Genomic DNA, 20,739 nt, shown 5'->3' on the forward strand with positions numbered 1-20,739 from the left:
TCTCTCTCTCTCTCTCTCTCCCTCTCTCTCTCTCTCCCTCTCTCTCTCCCTCTCTCTCTCCCTCTCTCTCTCTCTCTTTCCCTCTCTCTCTCTTCTACAATCGTTTCTCTCTATCTCTCTCTTGCTCTCTTTCTCTCTCTCCCTCTCTCTTTTCCTTGCTACAATCCTCTCTCTCTCTCTCTCTCTCTCTCTCTCTCTCTCTTCTTCTCCCTCTTCCTCTCTCTGTCTCTCTCTCTCTCTCTCTCTCCCTCTTCCTCTCTCTCTTTCTCCTACAATCCTCTCTCTCTCTCTCCTCTCTTGGTCTCTCTCTCTCTTTTCCTTGCTACAATCCTCTCTCTCTCTCTCTCTCTCTCTCTCTCTTTTGCTCTCTCTCTCTCTCTTTTCCTTGCCACAATCCTCTCTTTCTTTCTGCCCCTCATCCACTCCTTCTACTCCCTCTCTCTGCTTTTTCCCTAGTTGAGCTATTCTCACTCCTTTCTCTCCCTCCTTCCAAGTTTCCTCTCTCTCTCTCCTTCCTCTCTCTGTTTGTTTGCTTTGTTTCTGCAGTGTAGTTTCCCTCTCTCACAGCCGTGTTCTCCCTGTCCTTATCAGAGCCCTGGTCCGGTTTCTCAGTGAAGCCAATGATTGGCTGTTTGAGGAAAATAATGACCCTGTTTTTCCTTTAAGTTCCCTCTTAATTATGGTCGCTCATACTATAACTGCCTCTTGGGAACAATCCTTTATTATCATGCTTGTCTGCTTATTTTTTTTTTGTCCTATTATGTGTATTTAGTACAGAACTACAGTATGTCCCGTTCCTATGTTAGAACAGACACACTTTTCAGACCCTGACTGTTAGCATAGCATATTTTACAGCTGGAAATACATACAGAGGCGTTGAGCATATGTACTTCTTCAATGAGGGGTTGTTTTGGTCTCAAATCTCTGTCACGGTTCTCTGCCTTTGGTAAGTCCGTCTCTTCCGTGCGTTCTCTCTGTGTGGTCAGGTGGGACGCCCTCCTCGGCCCTGCCCAGGCTGAGCGACGGCGCCAGCGACGCGCTGGACTCCTCCTCGCATGGCTCGGGCACACACTTTGACTTCAGCCCCTGCACCCTGGAGCACCTGCAGGAGGAGGAGCTGGAGAACGACAGGTACGCGCCTCCCACAAACACGCCCACGCGTTCAAATGAATAATTCAATATTAACATCTTCACTTGAGTGATCGAAAAATATGCTTATGTCCCATTAACGTGCAATCAGGGGGTAATATTTTCGTAATAACAGCATGTGAAAGGGAAGATGTTTCACGTAATGCAATCGAGGATCCGTGTCAAATTCAGCGTGTTGTGAGAGCAGGAGAGCAGAGGTGGATAAAATAGTTTGTCGGTTTTTGGTTAGAGGGCGATCCTTATTTTTGGATGGACGATTCAACGAGACGCTGAAATGCTCAGACGTGAACTCGTGGTTTGTTGGGGTTTTTTTTTTTTTTTTTTTTTGACACAACCTTCAGCTCTTTGGAGCTACGGTTCAAAACATCATAACGGGCTCTTAACGACAATCAGCTGATAGAGGCTAAAATTAGCCTTTTCGGAGTGGCAGACGACCAGGGAAAGCTCTCGCACACAGCCTTGCTTCGGGGTTTAGAGGCTATTTCTGTTCCCTCCCCGCCAGAACCCTGGTGAAGAGCCGTCCTTAGCGTTTCTCAAACGGAGGCTTTGTTTTCACCAGTCATCTCTTTACAAAACGCTCTCATATGGACAGAGAGGCTGATGTAGTCCCCTGCATGAGAGGAGCCCTCCATCTGCCTGCCTGTATGTCCTGTGGTCGGAGGGGATGGTGCTCTGGGCGGAGGGAGAATGTTTACACCGACGATGAGCGGTTTGGACGTTAGAGTCATCAGATTGACGTCTGTTTTGTTTTCTCTAGGAATCTGGATGGAGGAACACCCAGGCCTGTTAGAAGGTGAGTATAACCTGTTCCGTCTCAGTGTGGAGTGATTCGCTGAAAATAAATGTGCATCCGGGGAGAGAATTCATACGCTTAGATGACTGTTAGGCTATGAGCGTGTGTGTGTGTGTGTGTGTGTGCGTGTGCGCGTGTTGGTAACGTGCACGTGTCTTCACGTGTTTGGGCGTGGCGTATTCAACGCTCAATAAAAATTTGTATGGTTTTTAAAACGGGTTTGCTTGCAAGTGTGTGCGTGTGTGTATGTTTATGTGTGTCTCTCCCATCCTTGTTCATTGAGGAGTGTTACTCTGTGTGTGTGTGTGTGTGTGTGTGTGTTAGCTCTAACAGTCTGAGTTTGTTGGGTTCAGGATGGATCCTTTGAGTTCGGCAGAGGTGCAGAGTGAGGACGACCAGGGGAACGAGGACAGCGAACAGGACCCTCTCAACTGGCAGACACTGGTCAGCAGAGACATCCTATCAGGACTCACTCCACAGGAAATCAAGAGACAGGAAGTCATCAACGGTGAGTGGACCAATCAGGAACAGAGGGGAGTCATAGTGGGAGAGTGAGGGTTGTAAAAAACCAGCGGTTAGCTTTTGATGTTTTATGTTGTTGATGATTTGTGATCTCACTCTCTCTCTCTCTGTCTCTCTCTCTCTGTTTTTGCCGTTCACAGAGCTCTTCTATACGGAGCGTGCTCACCTGAGGATGCTCAAAGTCTTGGATAACGTCTTCTATCAGAAGCTAACCCGAGACTCCATCCTACCTCCAGCCGACATCAAAAACATTTTCACTAACCTGGAGGAAATCGTCCAGCTCCACGGTACTCGCAGACAACTCAGATTCACATCCAGGAAAAACTGTCTTAGTGATTATGACCGCCTTTGGTGAAAAGAGAGGCATGCAGTTTCAGTACCTACATTTTAACTGTTCTCTGTTCCTCTCTCTTTCACTCTCTCTCTGTCTCTCTATCTATCTGTCTCTCTCTCTCTGTCTCTCTCTAGTGTCCATAACCGAGCAAATGGCAGCAATTCGGAAAAAGAATGAAAATTCAGTCATTGACTCTATAGGAGATGATCTGCTGTCTTGGGTAAAAGAAATACTCCATACTTAAATTAATAATTTCATGATAACACAGACATTAAAACATGGTAGTTGTTCTGTAATTGATCTGTTTTATTGTATTGGTAAAACTGACATGCCCTCAGTGTCTTTATTTTCTTCTTTTTTTTTGCTTTTCATCGGCTGGTATCATTGTGTGCACTGCCTGCTGGGTAATGCGTTTGGCTACAGTTTGGTGGTGCAGAGGAGGAAAAGATAAAACAAGCGGTTGGCACCTTCTGCAGTAACCAGCCATTTGCACTGGAGCTCATCAAAAGCAGGCAGAAAAAGGACCAGCGCTTTATCTCCTTCATGCAGGTGAGAGAGAGAGAAAAAGAGACTGAAAAAGAGAGAGAGAGAGAGAGAGAGGAAGTGTCAGAGAAACAGAGTGGAGTACCATAGGAATTAAAACGAACTGGCAGACAAAACCCGTCGACAGGACACGGATATGTGTAATTGCTCATTCACAATTTTGTTGTTTTGTTTATCACAGTCATTTGGAATCTCAGTTGACTATTGTGTATTAATGCAAAGCTTGAACAGAGAGAAATTGCAAAGCTGGCTCATCTGTTTGTTTTGCTGTTGTCAGGAGGTGGAAAGTAATGGTTTGACTGTCAGAGAAACAGAGTGGAGTACCATATAGCTGATGTGTTTGTCTTGGTGTTGTCAGGAGGTGGGGAGCAATGGTTTGACTGTCAGAGAAACAGAGTGGAGTACCATATAGCTGATGTGTTTGTCTTGTTGTTTTCAGGAGGCGGAGAGTAATCGCTTGTGTCGCAGGCTTCAGCTGAAGGACATGATTCCTGTGGAGATGCAGAGACTAACCAAGTATCCACTACTGTTGGAGAGCATTGCCAAGTACACAGGTACTGCAGCATGAACTAGCACAAGGGTGTGTGTGAGTGTGTGTGTGAGTGTGAGAGAGAGTGCATGTGTGGCAGTACTGTTGCTCAGCATATTCACACAGTTGTCATAACAATTATTATCCTGACTGGTATATATATCCTCAAATGAATATCCTGAATTTCCTGTTTGGAATATGATCCAGCAGAAACTGTCTTTTCCCACTGCCAGACCGGGAAGTGCTAGAAATTGCATCTGAGTTCAGTGGCAGTGTTTGTTCCCTAGATTTTTAGTTGAAATCAGCCGCTGTTTTGTAATGAATTCAATGTGCCATCGCTTGAGGTAAAAGGATAGGTAATTAGAAAAGTTGTTTGGATTATCACTTGAATGTTGGTCGTGACTTTGTTTTTTGGGCTGTTGAGTAAACTGCTTGTAAGTAAGTTGCCTGAAGTGTGTGTGTGTGTGTTTGTGTGTGTGTGCGCGCGTATGTGTGTTCTGCAGAGGATGCTGCGGAGAGAAGTAAAGTGAAAAGAGCCGGAGAATGCTGCCGGAAGATTCTCAACCACGTCAACCAGGAGGTCAGAGAGGCAGAAAACAAACAGGTATATAAACAGGTGCAACGTGGGTAACATCCACAATGCTACACACACACATTCACACGGTTTCACTTCACACATGAAGAACACCAATTTTACCATTATGATTCAGACATTAACTTAAGGCACACACACACACACACCATTGCGTTGAAAGCACTAATGTGATTGTGCTGTTGGTCTGTCAGAGGTTGGAGGACTACCAGAGAAGACTAGACCTCTCCTCACTCAAACAGAGCGAAAATCCCATGATCGCTGAGTTCAAGGTGAGATTCAAACACAAAACCCCATTTGTGCTTATTTTCCTGAAGAAAGTGAGGTTTTTTTTTATTTAGTTTGATTTAATGCCTTCCCCGTTTTTGAAATCTGTGTTTTTGTTTTTGTTTTTTTTTTTTGTCAGAACCTGGACTTGACCAAGAGGAAGATGGTGCATGAAGGTCCTTTGTCGTGGAAAGTGAATAAAGACAAGACCATTGGTATGTTCCACAGGCTTCAAAGCCCCTTCTCTCTGACACATGTCACCTTTCTATTTTATAGATCTTCTGGGTCTGACACGTGTCTGCCTGTCTGTGGTTGTGTGTCTGTGTGTGTGTCTGTGTGTGTGTCTGTGTGTGTGTCTGTGTGTGTGTCTGTGTGTGTGTCTGTGTGTGTCTGTGTGTGTCTGTGTGTGTGTCTGTGTGTGTGTCTGTGTGTGTGTGTGTGTGTGTGTGTGTGTTCAGAGTTATACACGTTACTCTTGGAGGACATCCTGGTGTTACTGCAGAGGCAGGATGAGCGTCTGATTCTGAAGTGTCACAGTAAAAACCTGGCCGGCACCGCCGACACCAAACACATCTTCAGCCCCATCATTAAACTCAACACTGTGCTTGTTCGCTCTGTGGCCACAGGTGAGTGCTGCTGCTGTAGACAGTGAGTCACAATAACAACTAATGAACTCCTGACGAACATAAAAAAAAAATACCCCATAAAGAATAGGATTCATCAAAATTAGCTTCAAAGTGACTCACTGACCAGTGACTCATTTTCTCCATTGAGAGAAGCTCTCTGGTTAGTGAGTTTAGTGAGTTGTTGTTAATCAAACGAATTAATTCTTCTATATGATGAATGGGTTTTGACTGTAATTACAGTTACAGAAAGGTGTATAATGGTGATGAGCTCTAATTGTAGTTATATTGCGAACGTTTTCTTCCCCTCTAGACAACAAGTCCTTCTTTGTTTTGTCCATGTCGGATAATGGAGCCCAGATCTATGAACTCATGGCTCAGACCGTCTCGGAGCAGAAAACGTGAGTCTGGTTATCCAAACTGAGCCGTACCCTGTCTAACTGAGGGAAAACGTGACGAATGGACAGCTGCAGTTCCACTGTCTGTCAAAACAATGACGATAATCTGTCAATTTAAGGGCATTTTCAATTCTCTACCTCTAGGTGGCAGTGTCTCATAACAGAGATGGCAGATGCTATGAAGACAAAACAGCCCAATATCATTCCATTACCTCAGAATGAGTGAGTTCAGTATCTCTGTGGTTTTGTGTTAAACCAATGCCGTGTCTATAAGAATTGTGTTGCCTTTAGTGTTAAACCGATGCTGTGTTTATAAGAATTGTGTTGCCTTTAGTGTTAAACCGATGCTGTGTTTATAAGGATTGTGTTGCCTCTGCATAAAGTCATTTTGTGTGAATCTTTTTTTTTTTTTTTTTGTACAGTGGTGAACGTGAAGCAGATGAGGTAGAGAAACTGAATAAAGACTCTGACCGCATCTCCACTGGAAGCACACAGTCCCCAGGTAAAGTGGCATGATTTAATTATGAATTTGTTCAGCCCCATTCTAATCAACTCTCATCTCATCTTTTCTGCTCTACCCTGCTCCACTTTGATCTACTCTACTCTACTCTATTCTATTCTATTCTATTCTATTCTACTCTTCAATATTCTGATCTGTTCCACTGTAGTTTATTCAGTTCCATGTTCTTTCATCTTGATCCAAACTCAGACCACCAATTCTGTCAGAAAACTCTGGTTGTTTGACAGACCTGTCCAGTGGCTGTGAGGTCACTGCTCCTAATCTTGTGTAGTATTCTTCTCAGTAATGTGTTTTTTCTCAAAAACTGGCTTTTTCGTTTCCAGAGAAAGAGCTTGGCTCTCGCTCAGAGATACTGCAAACTCAACCTGCCAGCACCAATCCCTTTGATACCAAATCTGAGGATGAGGAGGAGGAAGACGGACTGGAAGCCGACCTCGCCGAAAGACTAGCCGACCTCCCGGAGAGGTCACGGCAGGTTATCGCTTTAGACGAGGAAGACGCCGATGTGTTTGGCCTTCCTCCGTCTAAGGCTGAGGAAGCCCTACAGACCTGTGAGTGAAGCCGCTTTAAAAGCACTAAATGTACAGCAACTCTTTACAGGACTAGTTCAAAAAGGGCCTGGGTCTCTAAGCTCTACGCACAGGGATTGGCATTTTCTTTACAGTGAGAAAAAGATCAGAAATGTTCTTCAGCAGTAACGAAGCACTAATGATGAGTAAACAGACAGATAATATAATATAATATAATATAATATAATATAATATAATATAATATAATTCCTGTAGTATTGTGTGAATTATGTTGTGTACAGCTAAATATGTCATAGATACATTATTATGGGTGCTCATTACCATTCCTGCGACCACACATTTCTGTCCACCTGCTGTGATTCACAGTGTAAAGTCCTGCTGTGTTATCAGCCTGTCTGTCTGCCTGTCTGTCTGACTGACTGCCTGTCTGTCTGTCTGCCTGTCTGTCTCTCAGTGGCCGCTCTGAGACAGCTGCTGATTAAGCACATGGCAGCTCAAGAGGAGGCGGCAAGAGGAGAGCCAGTTGGCGGCGAGGAGAAGAGGAGCGGCTCCCTGCCGGGCCCCGGGGAGACAGGAGGCCCAGGGGACTCCGCAGACAACGTGTCCGACAAGACAGAGACTGGACGGGCTAAAACGGAACCGCCTGCAGAACTACCCCCCAGCGACACCGGCTTCTTTGAGACGACAGAGGATTATGGTGAATATGGTTTGCTATCACTGGAATGCGTTCAGAAAATTAAAATGTCGAAGTTAATGATTCCAGGGGCATTTTACATGTACATTTTCATAAAACCTCCTGTTACTTTCAAAATTTTGATGGTAAAACTTCAAAATCTGCTTAGTATTTTAAGTATTTGAGCAGTCAAGGGGTGAGATACACTGAACTGCAGTGGGACCCTCTGACTGTGTATGTGTATGTGTGTGTGTGTGTGTGTGTGTGTGTCTGACTCTCAGCAGCCACATACATGCTCCTGGAGGGCTGCGGAGGAGCAGGGGAGAGCAGCACGGACGATGACCTCCTGGCAGGAGACTCCGACATCGACCTGAAGAAACTCCTCTCCTCCTCTTCTTCCTCCCAGAGCGGCAGCGGGCCCGACCTCAGCCGACAGATCATGACACACATACGCCTCCTCCAGGCCAACCTGCAGGAGCTAAAGGTACACCTCCACTCCCACCACACATGACTGCAGCAGTCATTTATACCACTGATGCGTATTTCAGTTTCTCACCACTAGAGGGCAGCAGTGCATTGTCTGCGGGGTCAAGTGATGTTTTGTCAGGTGTTTCAAGGTCACAGATGACATGAGACAGGCGTCTACCACAAACTTGACTCACTTTGGGCTGGTTTTACCACTCCCTGGATTTGAACATAACAGTTACCATGTTAATCATTACAGAGTTATACGTCCGTAAGCAGTCTGTAAGGCGCCACATTACTTACCTGGCAGGGGAGATACCATGATCAAAAAGGGGGTTCACCCGGGGCGAGGCTCAGCCATTGCACTCCGGCTGTGCTGACCCCTGCGAATTCCCCAAATGTGGGAATCTCGACTGCATAATTTCTGGTAGTGGGGGACTGCGTTCGCGCTCTCCCCTGATTTTTACGGGGCAGCCGTGGTCTAAAGGTTAGAGAACCGGGCTTGTGACTGGAGGGTTGCGTGCTGTGTGTCCTTGAGCAAGGCACTTAACCCCAATGCTCCCCGGGCGCAAGGAATGCTGCCCACTGCTCTTGCGTCTGGTGTGTGTGTTCACTACTGGGGTGTTGGATGGGTTAAATGCAGAGGACAGATTCACTGCTCACTGTTCACAGTGTGTGTGTGCAATCACGGAAACTTAGTTTTTTGGGTTTTTTAATGCAAAGCAACTTACCCATACGTTAACTCACATTTAAATGGCTCTGTGGGGGGTCAGTGCACCTGGGCTAAACATGAGTTAATTAATCAAGTTTTACCTTCAGGACCAGGGGAAAGTAAGTAAATGAATGTACAAAATAACCAGGAACCATTTACATTACAACACTACTTCTACATGTTATGAAGAAGGACAGGCTTAAATGATATAGTACAGAAATGTCCAACTCAAATCTAAGTCCTTGAGCTGAGACAAACACTGTCAGAGCACAACAGAACACTGCTGATAACACATCAACGGAGCACTGTTTATAATACATGAGGTTCTGATTTAACCCTAAATACTGTTACACCACATCACTGCACGCGCGTAAAGAACATTAGTTAAAGACGCATGGGTAGAATTCCCGCTACAGTAACTTCAGTCAAGTGGCTTTTATCTCGTCTCTGTTTCGATTCTTTTGGTTGATAAAACATCTTTAAAATGTTGAAACACTTGGGATAAAATCTTTTACGATACATGCGCTGCTGTGATATGAATGTGCTTTTATTGGTTGAGCTTTGATTGTCGACCTCCTAACATTTTTTTTTTTTTAATCCATTCATTTGTGTTTTTAGGAAACAGAAATTAAGTATAACCAACTACGCCAAAGGCTCGCTGAGGAGGCAGCTACTGACACAGAGGAGAGAAAAGGTTCGGCTCAGGCGCTCCCATTAACCTGTATTAACCATGTTATTTGTACGGTCGCAGAACTGATACACACAAAATATGTTGATTTAAACTCTTGTCTTTAAATGATAGTGAGTTTCTGAGGCTCTCTGGCCCTTGCTGGGCATTCCTGACCTCTCTCCTCTCTTCCTCTCTCTTTCAGATAAGAGTTAGTGATAACGGAAGCGGCCGCTTAGCTGTTTCGTGGACAAATGTAAGAGACAGAGGGAGGGTTTTACTGTGGTCATCCTGCTCAAGCCCACGCCACACTCCGCTCAGCTGCTGCCCACCAGCTCCACACAGACATCCCAGGCTTCGGCAGGGGGAACCCATCCTCCTCTCATTAATTCTTCTTCACTGCCACACGCAAACTACTGTTAGGTTCATCACATCCCTGCATCATCTCTTTAAGAGAGTCTCCAAACTGTGCAAACAACAGGACACAACATGTCCAAAGCTTCTTGTGGTATCAAAAAAAAAAAAAAAAATATATATATATATATATATATGCATAAAAAAAAGTGATATTTGTTACAGATGTGTTTATTAAAGTTGTTGATTGAGAGCTTGAACGGGACCCACTCCGATCCCAGTATCTTGAACGCCCGCCAGTTGTCTCTGCTGAGGTGGAACGGAGCTACTCTAGCAGGTCGGCATCGTTCCGGACAGGGAGAGTGGGGCTGTCCACTCGGCGTTCCCACTTTCCGTCGGATGACAGCTTGAGCATTCCCATCTCTCACCCTGAATTTTCACATTCCTTTGACTTCTCCATTTACGACACTCCATGACTTCCAACAACATATTCACATACCAGTGAATAGCCCCACGTCATAAAAAGGGAAACATCAGCTGACATCCTTTTGAGTCCAGACTGTTACATGAGAGTCTTGTGCAAAGTTAGATGACTTAACATTTTTAAACTCCTCCCACTGCGGTTGCTCATCCAATCAGAATGAAGGAAATAGCCGGCATTGAAATGACACTGACTTCATTAGAGTTTTCTTTTTATTCAGAACCTTAGTTGGGTGCTCTGTGTTACCTGATGCCTTAAGCTGAGTAACTCTTTTTCCTGTGAAATGTCCTTTATAAGGATAGCATTTCTGTGTACAGCATACGTCTTTTAGGAGCTTTGCAGAACATTAGCTTTCACCTTAAAACAAATGTCACAACGCGCGTGATGTCAGATCAAAAAACTGGTCCTATTTATGCAAAGTTACGTGACCTGGTGCTTTACGCCATTGGTTGTTATTAAGGTCCCTGCTTTGCAATTGTGAATGTCCATGCTCTGATTTTAAACCTGGTATGCGTTGCTTACTAATGTTTTACAATGTAGGAAATTTTTCATAGGAGGTTAGCGTATATTTGAGTGGGTTTCAGCGCAGCCAATCAAATCGTTGATCTGAAAGCCCATCTTACATTAGCTCAGTCGTATTTAGGAAACTAATACTGAATGAATCAGCTGTAACTTGCAGAGCCTGCTAATTTTTTTTTTTTTTTTTTTTGTGACAGCGTTAATATTTGGGGGGAACATAGGATGAGGCATACATTCCTCCATTTATCTCCTCGTTTACTTAGAGGGAAATAAAAATGAAAAAAAAAAAAAAAAGTCATTCTGATTTCATACAACCCAGTAATAACAGACCTGAGAGTCGCGACTGATTGACACCTGAACTTGTTTTCGGCTTTGGCGTGACTCTGTTCTCAGTATATTTGACCAGTGGTACTTCGACCGCCAGTTGAATTTTGCGGTTTCAGAGAAAGACGGAGAACATCTCCCGCCACTTGACGTTCTCAGGAGTGTTGTAGTGATCTGATCTCCACCTTAAAGCGACTTTAACACAAAAACCTATTGAAGCCTACGTCTGTGACTTTGAATTCTCTCTTTATCTGTGTGTATGGTCCTTGTCTTGCACCGGGGGCATGCTTCCTGTTTTCTTACTGTAACCCACATCCTCCTTTGGAATCGAAGCTACTGAAGATCTCCTCTAGCAAACATAAGCTTATGGCGAAAGTGAGGACAGGACTTGAATTGCACCGTGCTAATCGGAGAGGGAAAAACGTAACGTGTTCGCTTACAGCACAATCCAAAATGAAGTCTTAGCGGAAGACTGCATGAATTTGAAGAGAAGTTAAATTAAGAGAAAGCATCGATTAAGAATGCAAGGACTTTTTCGATAAGACCCCACCCGCGGTCTTCTTCTTCTTTTTTTTTTAATGTAAAATTGTACAATTATGACCAACACTGCATCTCTTACAGAGACATAATTCCTTGTTTTGAATTTTTTTTTCTCTTCTCCTCCTCTGCTTTCTACATCATACGAGTTATGTATTATTTTAACAGAAACTACTAAAAAAAAAAAAACAAAAAAGAAAAAAAAAAAGAAAGAAAAATAAAAAAGACTGCAAGCTATCCCTAAATATTAATGTAATCTGTATTTTTATTATTTTGTCTAGACATTTGAGGTATTCTATTTTATTATATTGTCCTGAGCACTCTACATAAGACTGGTCTCTGGCTTTGTGTTGAAAACAGGAATAGCTCTATTTAGATGAGAGATTCTATCAAATTGGACTAGACTGAGTATGTTGTTCAAATTGAATGAAAATATTGCACAATGCCTTCATTTTACCACCTTATATATATATTTTTTTGGGGGGGGGTGGGGAAATGGGAGGGGGACAGGGGCAATTATGTCTGGATTAATGTCCAACAAGAAAAATACACACTTACTCTGTTGCAGAATTATTCAATAAACTGGAAACATTAAAATGGAATTTCATGTTTCATCCAAATTAATCTTGCACAAATGTTTGCATTGAGGAGACTGTAAACCTGTGTTTGCAAAACTACAGAGTCAGCTATTGTGAGGGAAATGAACTTGCTCTCAGTTTCCAGTAGGAGGCATTCATTTCCCAAGGAGTGAACAAGATAACACACATCCACAATGTCACTTTATTAAAGTCGTACGATTATTATCACAAATGTAACAAAAAAAAAACCCCACAATATGTCATTTCAAAGCAGATGCTTTGAAACATCACACATTCTATCGTTTCCTTTTTTTTAGTCTGAATAATTAATGGATTCTCAGTATGAGAAAGTAATCATTAATCCACACAAAAAAACCTTCATGCGTGTTATATTTTTGTTAGCTTCATGTCTAGACCTTCCATCTAGTTTGATACTCCAGTGAAAGATGAAGAGGATGGACACAAATGAGAGACATCTCAATGTCTCATCAACTGTAGCACATGTTCAAAAAAACTGAAATGTTCAGTATCTGTTTCGCTAACTATTTGTCAGCAAAATGTCTGAACATATTTTATCAAACATATTTACACCATACAGAACTTAGAGATGCCCCTGTACATATAGGCAGTTTTTGTACAAGAGTTTTGTCCAAATTGATTCTAGAGCGCTTCAATTTAACTTCTATCGATAACAAAACGTGGTTAAACCTATTTTCATATTCACATTATACATTTCTTGCTTGGTGTTTGTGGCATTTACGCATCGCCTTACGAGTGTGGAATATCTCCGTTACTTAGTTGTTTTTGTCTCTTTGGTCCCTTCCCTCCGGAGTCTGGTCTTCGCTTTCGTCTGTTTGTTTTGGATTCTTCCTCTCGGAACTGATGCCTAATGGAATGAAACAGATGTCAACTGTGCTCTCCCCTCATTAACATACCCCTCTCCCAAAGACAAACCACACACTGCTCATACGTTCTAAAGATGCCTGTTCCGTAAAGTCGCGGATTCGGCGAGGGATGAATATGTTTGCACTGATAATACACGCTGACAAATGCATGTGATGATATATATGGTGAGTCATTGTTCACCTGGACTGCCATCGCCTGCCGTTGTTCCACACGCGTCCGAACGACGGTAACCAGTTGGCATCGGTGTGTGAGCTGTGATCAAAATTAGCCCCCACACGGTTTGGAGGAAGTTTTCTCAGTTTCTCCTGCTCCTCTGTGAAAAGAAGGATGCAATGTGAGTCTCACAGTCTTAAGAAACACATAAAAGATAATTCTGTATATAATACATGGAGATCTTCGATGTATGGTTTGAATCTTGCCAGCAGCGGGAATATTTGTGACTGATAAGGAGAAAGAAACTTTGTTGACGGACAGAACGCGGATCAAAATGACGTCCTTACTGTGTTTCAGGAAGTCTTGCAGTGAGGGGCCGATTTCTTGCTCTGTTCTTTCCTCCTCAGGATCCTCCTGCAGCCACGGAGGAACACCCCCTGTGTGGTCAAAACAAATGGACAACAAAACAGTGGACAAAAATACAACAACCTGTCTGAAAACAAACAAACAAGATGGACGGATGGCTTAAAGTACGAAGGAATGATACATACCCGTGTGAACATTTCCACTGCCGGAGGAATCCTGCGCGTGAAGAGAAGTAGCGAGACTTAGTTTTGTATGAATATGTATGAGTATGTTAATGACTGCGTGACATCACAGGCGGTGTGGATACCTGATAGCCAATGAAAGTTAAGCCGAGTCCGGGTTCTGTCCACCGGCTGTGTGTTGGCTCCTCTGTACTGGGCCCCGGCTGCTCCACCAGTCCACCAGACCTACTGTGAAAGCTTCTTCCCCAGTCACCCGCAAAACTATGAAAAGTCAGTGCAGATGTTAATCCGCAGCAGAGAGCGAGGGGAGATAATATGTTTGTTAATACATTCGCGGGAGATCTGGGTTTTACCTGCCTTGGCTGTACAGTGGTTAAATGAGAAAGCTATGACGGAAGATGGGTGTTTTGTCTGGGTCTCCGGTGCACGTACCTGGTTGGCTGCTCTACGCTGTGCTGGCCCTCTGTGGCAGATGACTGAGGCTCTGGATCAGGCTGAGTTTGATTCAGGAAAAGTCAACAGGAATAGCCGAGATCTTTACCGTACCATTTTGGAGTGAAACGGCACTTTTTGTTTTGTTTTTTTTTAAAGTTTGAACGAAAAGCTGGCGTGCGGGTCAGAAGCGACGCGTACTGAACCAAATCAACCACTAAAGTCAGTGACTAAACACCGTGAGCAGTGCCATAACACAACACAAACATTTCACGACGTAGAAATCACCTGTATTTTACTGCTAGTAAAATCGCATGTACATTATTTACATCGTATGACGTTAAAGGGCGGTGGAAACATTGTGATGCGGATACTGTTGCTGTAGCCTGGAAAAACAAACCTCTAGAACAGACTTTAAAATTTCCAGTCTGTTTTGCTCCTGTGATCGGATTAAAGCAGCATGCTAGGAAGAAAAAAAAAAGAAAGAGAGAGAGAGAAATAAATGAATGAAGTCCCCCCCACCTTGGGTAAGCAAGATTAAAAGAAAGCAGTTCTAAATCCAAGTGACTGAAACTCGGTGCGTACATTGTATTCTATTTATAAAAAATGATTTTAAAAGTTGAGTGATCCTTACTTGCTTAATAAGCGTATCCTCTTTCTCCTCAAATTTTTCAAGCGCTCTGGCCACTTCTGCTTTGAATCTACGGATTTAATCAGAGTGCACATATTACGGTACATTCATTACACATCTTTTACCGACCTACACGACCATAGTAATCAAGAAAACACAGCCAACCTTTCCGTCTCTTCTTCTGTAATGATGAACTTGTCTCTAAGCTTGGGGTCTGCTTTATTCTCCCACCAGAACTTGTGCGTGTTTGTCCGATGTTCTCGCCTAATGGGATAAAAGGGGATTTTACGAAACATCGCCAGTAAATTTTGATTTGAAAATAACAAGTGTTGCTGTGACTTTTTTTAAAAAATAAACGATTTGTATTGGGTGAGTAGATTGGCTCATTAAAAGCTAGTATCAAAATATAATTGTGCCGAGACCACGCATCTTTACTTTCTCCTGCTGAGAACGTTAATAACCATATTTAAAGTGTTCTCAGTGTTCAGTGTTAGTGGTGACAGAATAAGCAGAGACAACAGAATTTTATCTTACGTGCTCATGTGCTCCAGCAGGCCTCCGTGCAACACAGTGAGATTGCCATTAGTAACGTGTTTGGGCACCTCCAGTCCGCAACAATAACACCAGAATTTACTATCGTGCTGAGAGCAATCATACTTGTCCACCTGTGGGTTCTTTATGGTTCGTCGAGCTTCCTTTACCTGTGACGGAGTAGAGAAGATCTGAGTAGTTCTAGCTGTTTGGCAATGCGAAATAACGCATCGGGGATATGCTAAAACACCTAAGCTCCACCACTGAGCGACTAACAACGCAAAATGCGAACTGTAACCAGTGACCGAGCTGGGTTTTATACTTATCTGAGAACTGCTAAACTAGCTGGTCGCTTAACGTGTTTGTAATTTTAATGATACATCGCTCCAAGTTGGCAAATTAATAGAAGTTAACTAGTTTATCATCATGAAAAAAAAAACCAAGAGCTAGCTCAATTGCTTACCTTCTCCATGAATTTTACAATAACCACTTTAAGCTTGCTCTGATGGCTTTTCCCGTAGATGTGGCGTTTGCCTGAGAAGTCTGTCTGTCGACAGACTGCACAGTAAAATGCACCCATTTAAACAGTTTTGAGACTTTCTGATGTGTGGTTTGACTAAATTCGTCCCATCCGCAAAAACTGTGAGTGTTTTCAAATCTTGAGTGACGTATATGTGAACTGAGGTACGGCAAACGATTTATCGCCCCCATGCGGATAGGATGCGTAACTGAAGTTACTTCGAGGTCAAGTGCACAGGCTTCAAATATTTTATTTTCAAAACAAAAATAACTCTCCATTCCTGGAAAACAATATACAAACGAATATTGCAATACATCTTACAAAGTAAAAAAAAAAAACCCAAAACGAACTTTCAAATATAAGGTTTAAATATCAACTGATACAGGAGGACAGAAAAAAAAAAAAAATCTCTTAATTGGACACTTGTTTAAATCCCAAACAGAGGATGCAGGAACATCACAGATCAAACAATGTCTGAATCATATCTGTAGAAGAGAAGAAAACAGGAGTGTTAAGACATAAAATGATCCCAGTCTTTAAAAATTAGCATGTGATTTGATGCTTGAAGTGAGCCATACATAGAGTACATGAGAAGTTTACTCAGGAGAAACTCAAGAGAGAAGGTTTTGGCTTTGCTTCATCAGATACAGCTGTAAGAGCATCACTCAGGAGTAGACCGTCAGCATGTGAAATTCATAGTGGTATTATCAAAAACACTGCGGGCCAAGACAGTAAATGGGAAAGGGAATACCCTCCCTCTCTTCTCACGGAGGAGAAGGAATTGGGAGGAGCCTTTTAAGGAGGACTGCTCCTCACCTGGATAGGTCATGCTTCTCTTTAGCATTCTGAGCGAGTCTCCGGTGAGGGTGTGAATTTCGTTCCTTAGCCGTCGTCTCCCGTCCAGCGTCAGGTGCCATAAACAGGACTTCCTCCTCCCCTCGCTGGACACCTGCTGCGGGGTCTTTTTGAAGCTGTTGCTGAAGCACAGATTGTGCCGGATGGTGTTTTTCCAGCCGTCCGGAGCGGTCAGGAAGAAAGGGAAGTGCTCTCTAGGAAGTTTTTAAAACCAAACAAAACGGAAACATACAATGACAAACCATGCCGATGGTTGATATGTTCGGGAAGACACAAAATGACTACACCTCAAATCAAATAGGCCTACTGATCTGCACATCAGGCCTAAAAAGAGCTCATCATAAATATGGCACCAGGGAATGGGAAACCAGAGCAAGGACGAAATCTTTTTTTGGTCCGCTTGCCTGGTGAAGTTGTAGATCTGCTGGACGTTGAGGCTTCCACTGCGACTGCTGCTGAGCGCCATGGCGATGAGGATGCAATAATTGACGGGCGGTCGGGGCCACGCCCCGCTCTTCAGGTTGTTGCTGTCTTGTAGAACCCTCTGCAAGCGCTTACTCTGCAGCAGGCTGAGTTTACGCACAGCGTCCTTGGAAATCCTCGCCTTCCTAGCCGTTTTCACCTTCCGGCAAACGGGAATGTCTACCGAGGATGCGTCATCTTCATCTGTGACCTGAAATGGGGTGGTTGTACTCCATAGCAATGTGAGCCCCCCAAAACAAGTGACAAAATCAGCCTACCCCTGACTGACTAGATTTACTGACTAGCTTTCAATGTCTGTCCATTTCATACTAAAAGGATGCAAAATTCCAAAGATGTTTGCTGTACTACTCAGGTTTAAGAGTTCACCAAACCAACATAAGGTCCAAAATCAGTCTCAAGGACACCTGAAACAGACTCAGGGGGTGGAACTGAATAGGGGGAAATGGGTGAGTGCTTTTAATGTGATCATTTAAAGATAAATCACCGGTGCACTGGGAGGGATGCAATCAAGAATCTCACCAGGTACTCGCTTGAGAAAGAAGAATTACGTGTGGACTCATCCAGACAAGTTGTCTCGGGGGGAGAAAGCGAATGCAAGCTTTCTAAACAGGGAGGTGTGGCAAGGCTGCTAACAGGCGCTTCTGCCGTCAACGGTGCAGGGCTTGATACCTTGGTTGCTCTGTGAGGGTACTTAATCGAGCACACCAAGGTAGGATTCACCATCAACCATAGGTTAGGTTGTATTTCAGACTCTGCAAGTTTAAACACTTTGTTTTATCGATTTAACCTTTGTGAAAGGTTCGCAAGGAAAGTTTTTTTGTAATGGATAGACAGACGTTTAAAATTAAACGCTATCAGACCTTTTGAATCCTGGGTGTACTGGCATAAATTGTCTGTTCCCAATAAAGTTCTTCGTGAGATTCTTGCGTAGTGCCACTGTGCCAAGTATTGGTCATTTCGCTTCTCGTCTAAGTAAGGTTTTCGGAGTTTTTAAGAGAGATTTTGAAGAACAAACAATATTTGTTGATAGTACGTAAATAAAAATGGTGAGTAGATTTTTTTTTTCTGTCTCACGTCTTACCTTGATAGAACTGGTCAGTTGTCGTGGTTAATTTGATTTCTTCACTCATGTCCCAGTCATTTAAACCTGTGGTGAAATGTAGATCTAAGAATCTACTCCCCGCTGGGAGCTGGAGAAACATTTCATTACCCTTGTTTCAGTTTCTTGAGAATGATTAAACGTTTTAACGAATTAAAACGGAGAACCCAGCCTAAGGGACACGTAGAATTATAAAAGCCATTAATAAGTCCTTACGTCAGCAACAGGTGTACATAATTAGTGTCTCCGTCATTTTGTTAGAGAAGTAGGCTATTCAGAATGTCACACTTCGGCAGCGGACCAGTATTTTAATATAGAAGGTTACTGTGATGTATATGTATCACACATTGTTTTATTTATTTTTAGGTTTTACTTTTACGCTTGAAAACGTTTATTGATCTGAGCCAATACTGGGTTGGGTCATCATCACATTCAGTGTGAAACTATAGTGACACATTACTTCCACAAAAGCGACGACACACTTTCACTGGAATTTTTCCATGTTTAATCACAAGCGACTGGTCACATTTTAAATAAAATACGTTTTGAGGAATGTAAGGAATTTTAAGGAATGTAATGAACTAATTCTAAGATTTTACCGTTAAAAAATTCCACCTTAAAAAAACTCTCTTCATATACAACATGAAATGCTAATTAATGCAGCAGCAATTATCAGAAGAACTAGTATTTGAATCTTTGACTTTGCTTTGGATCGAAATGTAAAGACTGTAAGTGGTTCTTCACAAGAAATGGAAATAGCAGAGCAACAACCCATTATCGAAATGTCGACTTTATGAAATGACGTCAGATCGCGACGATTCAGTCGTCGCCAGGAGCCAGAATAACGCTCGCGATAAGGCCAGCCAGCAAAATAAACATGGCCACGGATAGGATGACGGTGATTACAACCATGGCACCGCTGCGAGCCGGGAGTCCTGTGTCTATGCCGTTGTAATCCAGCGCTGCAAAGTAGTCAAGAAATACATAACTCATATTAACTGAGTTGACTGACATATTCTTGTATGATATATGATACCAATACCAATGCCTTCACCAGATTTTGAAGAGAACATTTGTGGAGTATTCTTCTTGATACCTGTTAATGTGGTTGTGTTGATGATGTCGCTGCTCACGTTTCCCAGAATATACTGGAAGCTACAATGAGTGAGAAAAAGAAAAGCATCTCAGTTTACAACACACACACTCACACAAAACACAGTTTGGTACTATTTATTGTTATATTAGATTGTGTGATGAGTATATTTATGTCACTAGCAGTTTCACTATGTATCTTTACTTTTAAACATAAACGTTTTTACTTACTCTCTCACAAACCTGATGCCTACCTGTATTCTGTCCCACTCATCAGATTTTTCACTTGGTACACATTTACACCACCAGTGGTGATGAGGCCTTTAGTCGCAGAGTCTGACTTCTGACAGGCAGGGACAGTGAAGCTTACTGGAAAACACATTATCATGATTCATGTCACGTTGAATGGTCATACTTAATGCATTGCAATCTCTGAGGACACTGAATGTTTTTTATCATAATCTTATGTTATACACACAGTTGGGTTCATTGTTTATTGTGTTCTCAGTTCACTTGAATATTTCATTAAAATGGCAGTCAATAATGATGTATTACACATTTGTGAAATTTCATGTCATCATCATAATACCATGTAAGTACGGTCAGTTCTCTCTCCATTGTTCTCTCTCTTTCTCTTACGAACACACACACACACACACACATGCACACAACTGTTTATCATCAAAATCTAGAGTGATTGTAATACCCACGGTTTTGACTGCTCTTTGCACTGCTGTACTGCAGAGTGACAATTTTGTCGCCATACTCCACACATGATGGAAGGCTTAAGAGCACAGAGTCAGAGAAGGTTGGCGTAACCACACCATTGGCTAGGCTCACTGCCAGACCTGGAAAAAAAAATATTAACCCTAACCAACCATCTCAAATCACTCTTAGACAAAGTCAACCAGCTGTGTATGATCTAATTTTTCAGACATGTTATTTGTACATTAAAAAAAAAAAAAAAAGAAGAAAAAAAAAGCATTAATCACAAATTCAATACATGAAGCTCATATCAGCTATACAGTATTCACTCTGCAGAGGGTGTGTCAGTAAATATCTCACCTGTATTTTGAAGTTTCCAGGTAAACATCAAAAAGGCTAACATATACCTTTCTCTGCTTATCGAAACCTTTACTTACCCTCGATGGTGAAGGGGAAAGACATCACGAGAAGCACGAATGTAGCCTTCATATTTCGTCCCAACTGTTAACCTCAGTGGACTGCGCGATTCTCGGGAACAAGGCACAGGAGATATAAGATTACAGCACAGTCAGGGCGAGAGTATCTGGAATGAGCTAGAAGATCAGCGAATCAGCAAGGAGAGACTCTGGATCCAATGGAGTGGAGAAACTGGTTCGACCAGGTTTGACATAAAC

At 42.8% G+C, this 20,739-nt stretch overlaps 3 protein-coding genes and 1 non-coding gene across 4 annotated transcripts in view; 2 read left to right on the plus strand and 2 right to left on the minus strand.

Annotated features, from left to right (window-relative positions):
- arhgef12b (Rho guanine nucleotide exchange factor (GEF) 12b) overlaps nt 1-9,814 on the plus strand; it is a 44,754-nt gene extending 34,940 nt beyond the window's left edge. Inside the window, exons 21-39 of the mRNA XM_030792407.1 lie at nt 987-1,131; nt 1,907-1,942; nt 2,296-2,450; nt 2,605-2,751; nt 2,933-3,018; nt 3,222-3,347; nt 3,781-3,895; nt 4,374-4,474; nt 4,657-4,734; nt 4,869-4,944; nt 5,188-5,355; nt 5,666-5,753; nt 5,895-5,972; nt 6,173-6,252; nt 6,594-6,821; nt 7,255-7,497; nt 7,755-7,957; nt 9,269-9,344; nt 9,523-9,814. Of these exons, the coding sequence (XP_030648267.1) occupies nt 987-1,131; nt 1,907-1,942; nt 2,296-2,450; nt 2,605-2,751; nt 2,933-3,018; nt 3,222-3,347; nt 3,781-3,895; nt 4,374-4,474; nt 4,657-4,734; nt 4,869-4,944; nt 5,188-5,355; nt 5,666-5,753; nt 5,895-5,972; nt 6,173-6,252; nt 6,594-6,821; nt 7,255-7,497; nt 7,755-7,957; nt 9,269-9,344; nt 9,523-9,533 (2,240 nt within the window). The 3' untranslated portion in view covers nt 9,534-9,814. The remainder of the gene's footprint in view (nt 1-986; nt 1,132-1,906; nt 1,943-2,295; nt 2,451-2,604; nt 2,752-2,932; nt 3,019-3,221; nt 3,348-3,780; nt 3,896-4,373; nt 4,475-4,656; nt 4,735-4,868; nt 4,945-5,187; nt 5,356-5,665; nt 5,754-5,894; nt 5,973-6,172; nt 6,253-6,593; nt 6,822-7,254; nt 7,498-7,754; nt 7,958-9,268; nt 9,345-9,522) is intronic.
- On the plus strand, nt 8,234-8,397 carry LOC115829057 (U1 spliceosomal RNA). Its single transcript, XR_004025983.1, has one exon. It is a non-coding gene; the product is annotated as a U1 spliceosomal RNA (small nuclear RNA).
- Nucleotides 9,815-12,414: 2,600 nt separating the features above from the next.
- cenatac (centrosomal AT-AC splicing factor) lies at nt 12,415-15,920 on the minus strand. The gene is made up of 11 exons (XM_030792838.1): nt 15,775-15,920; nt 15,315-15,481; nt 14,946-15,044; nt 14,784-14,850; nt 14,550-14,612; nt 14,150-14,211; nt 13,843-13,978; nt 13,721-13,751; nt 13,517-13,606; nt 13,197-13,329; nt 12,415-12,996 (listed from the first exon to the last, which is right to left on the minus strand). The coding sequence occupies exons 1-11, from the start codon at nt 15,889-15,891 to the stop codon at nt 12,879-12,881; spliced, it is 1,083 nt and encodes a 360-aa protein (XP_030648698.1). The 5' UTR covers nt 15,892-15,920; the 3' UTR covers nt 12,415-12,878.
- A 367-nt stretch (nt 15,921-16,287) lies between these two features.
- On the minus strand, nt 16,288-18,371 carry foxr1 (forkhead box R1). The gene is made up of 6 exons (XM_030793135.1): nt 18,251-18,371; nt 18,030-18,137; nt 17,689-17,921; nt 17,091-17,359; nt 16,648-16,880; nt 16,288-16,316 (listed from the first exon to the last, which is right to left on the minus strand). The coding sequence occupies exons 1-6, from the start codon at nt 18,369-18,371 to the stop codon at nt 16,288-16,290; spliced, it is 993 nt and encodes a 330-aa protein (XP_030648995.1).
- Between the last annotated feature and the right edge of the window lie 2,368 nt (nt 18,372-20,739).

The sequence above is a fragment of the Chanos chanos genome, chromosome 15 (genome assembly GCF_902362185.1).
Source record: "Chanos chanos chromosome 15, fChaCha1.1, whole genome shotgun sequence".
In the NCBI taxonomy this organism is placed as follows: domain Eukaryota; kingdom Metazoa; phylum Chordata; class Actinopteri; order Gonorynchiformes; family Chanidae; genus Chanos; species Chanos chanos.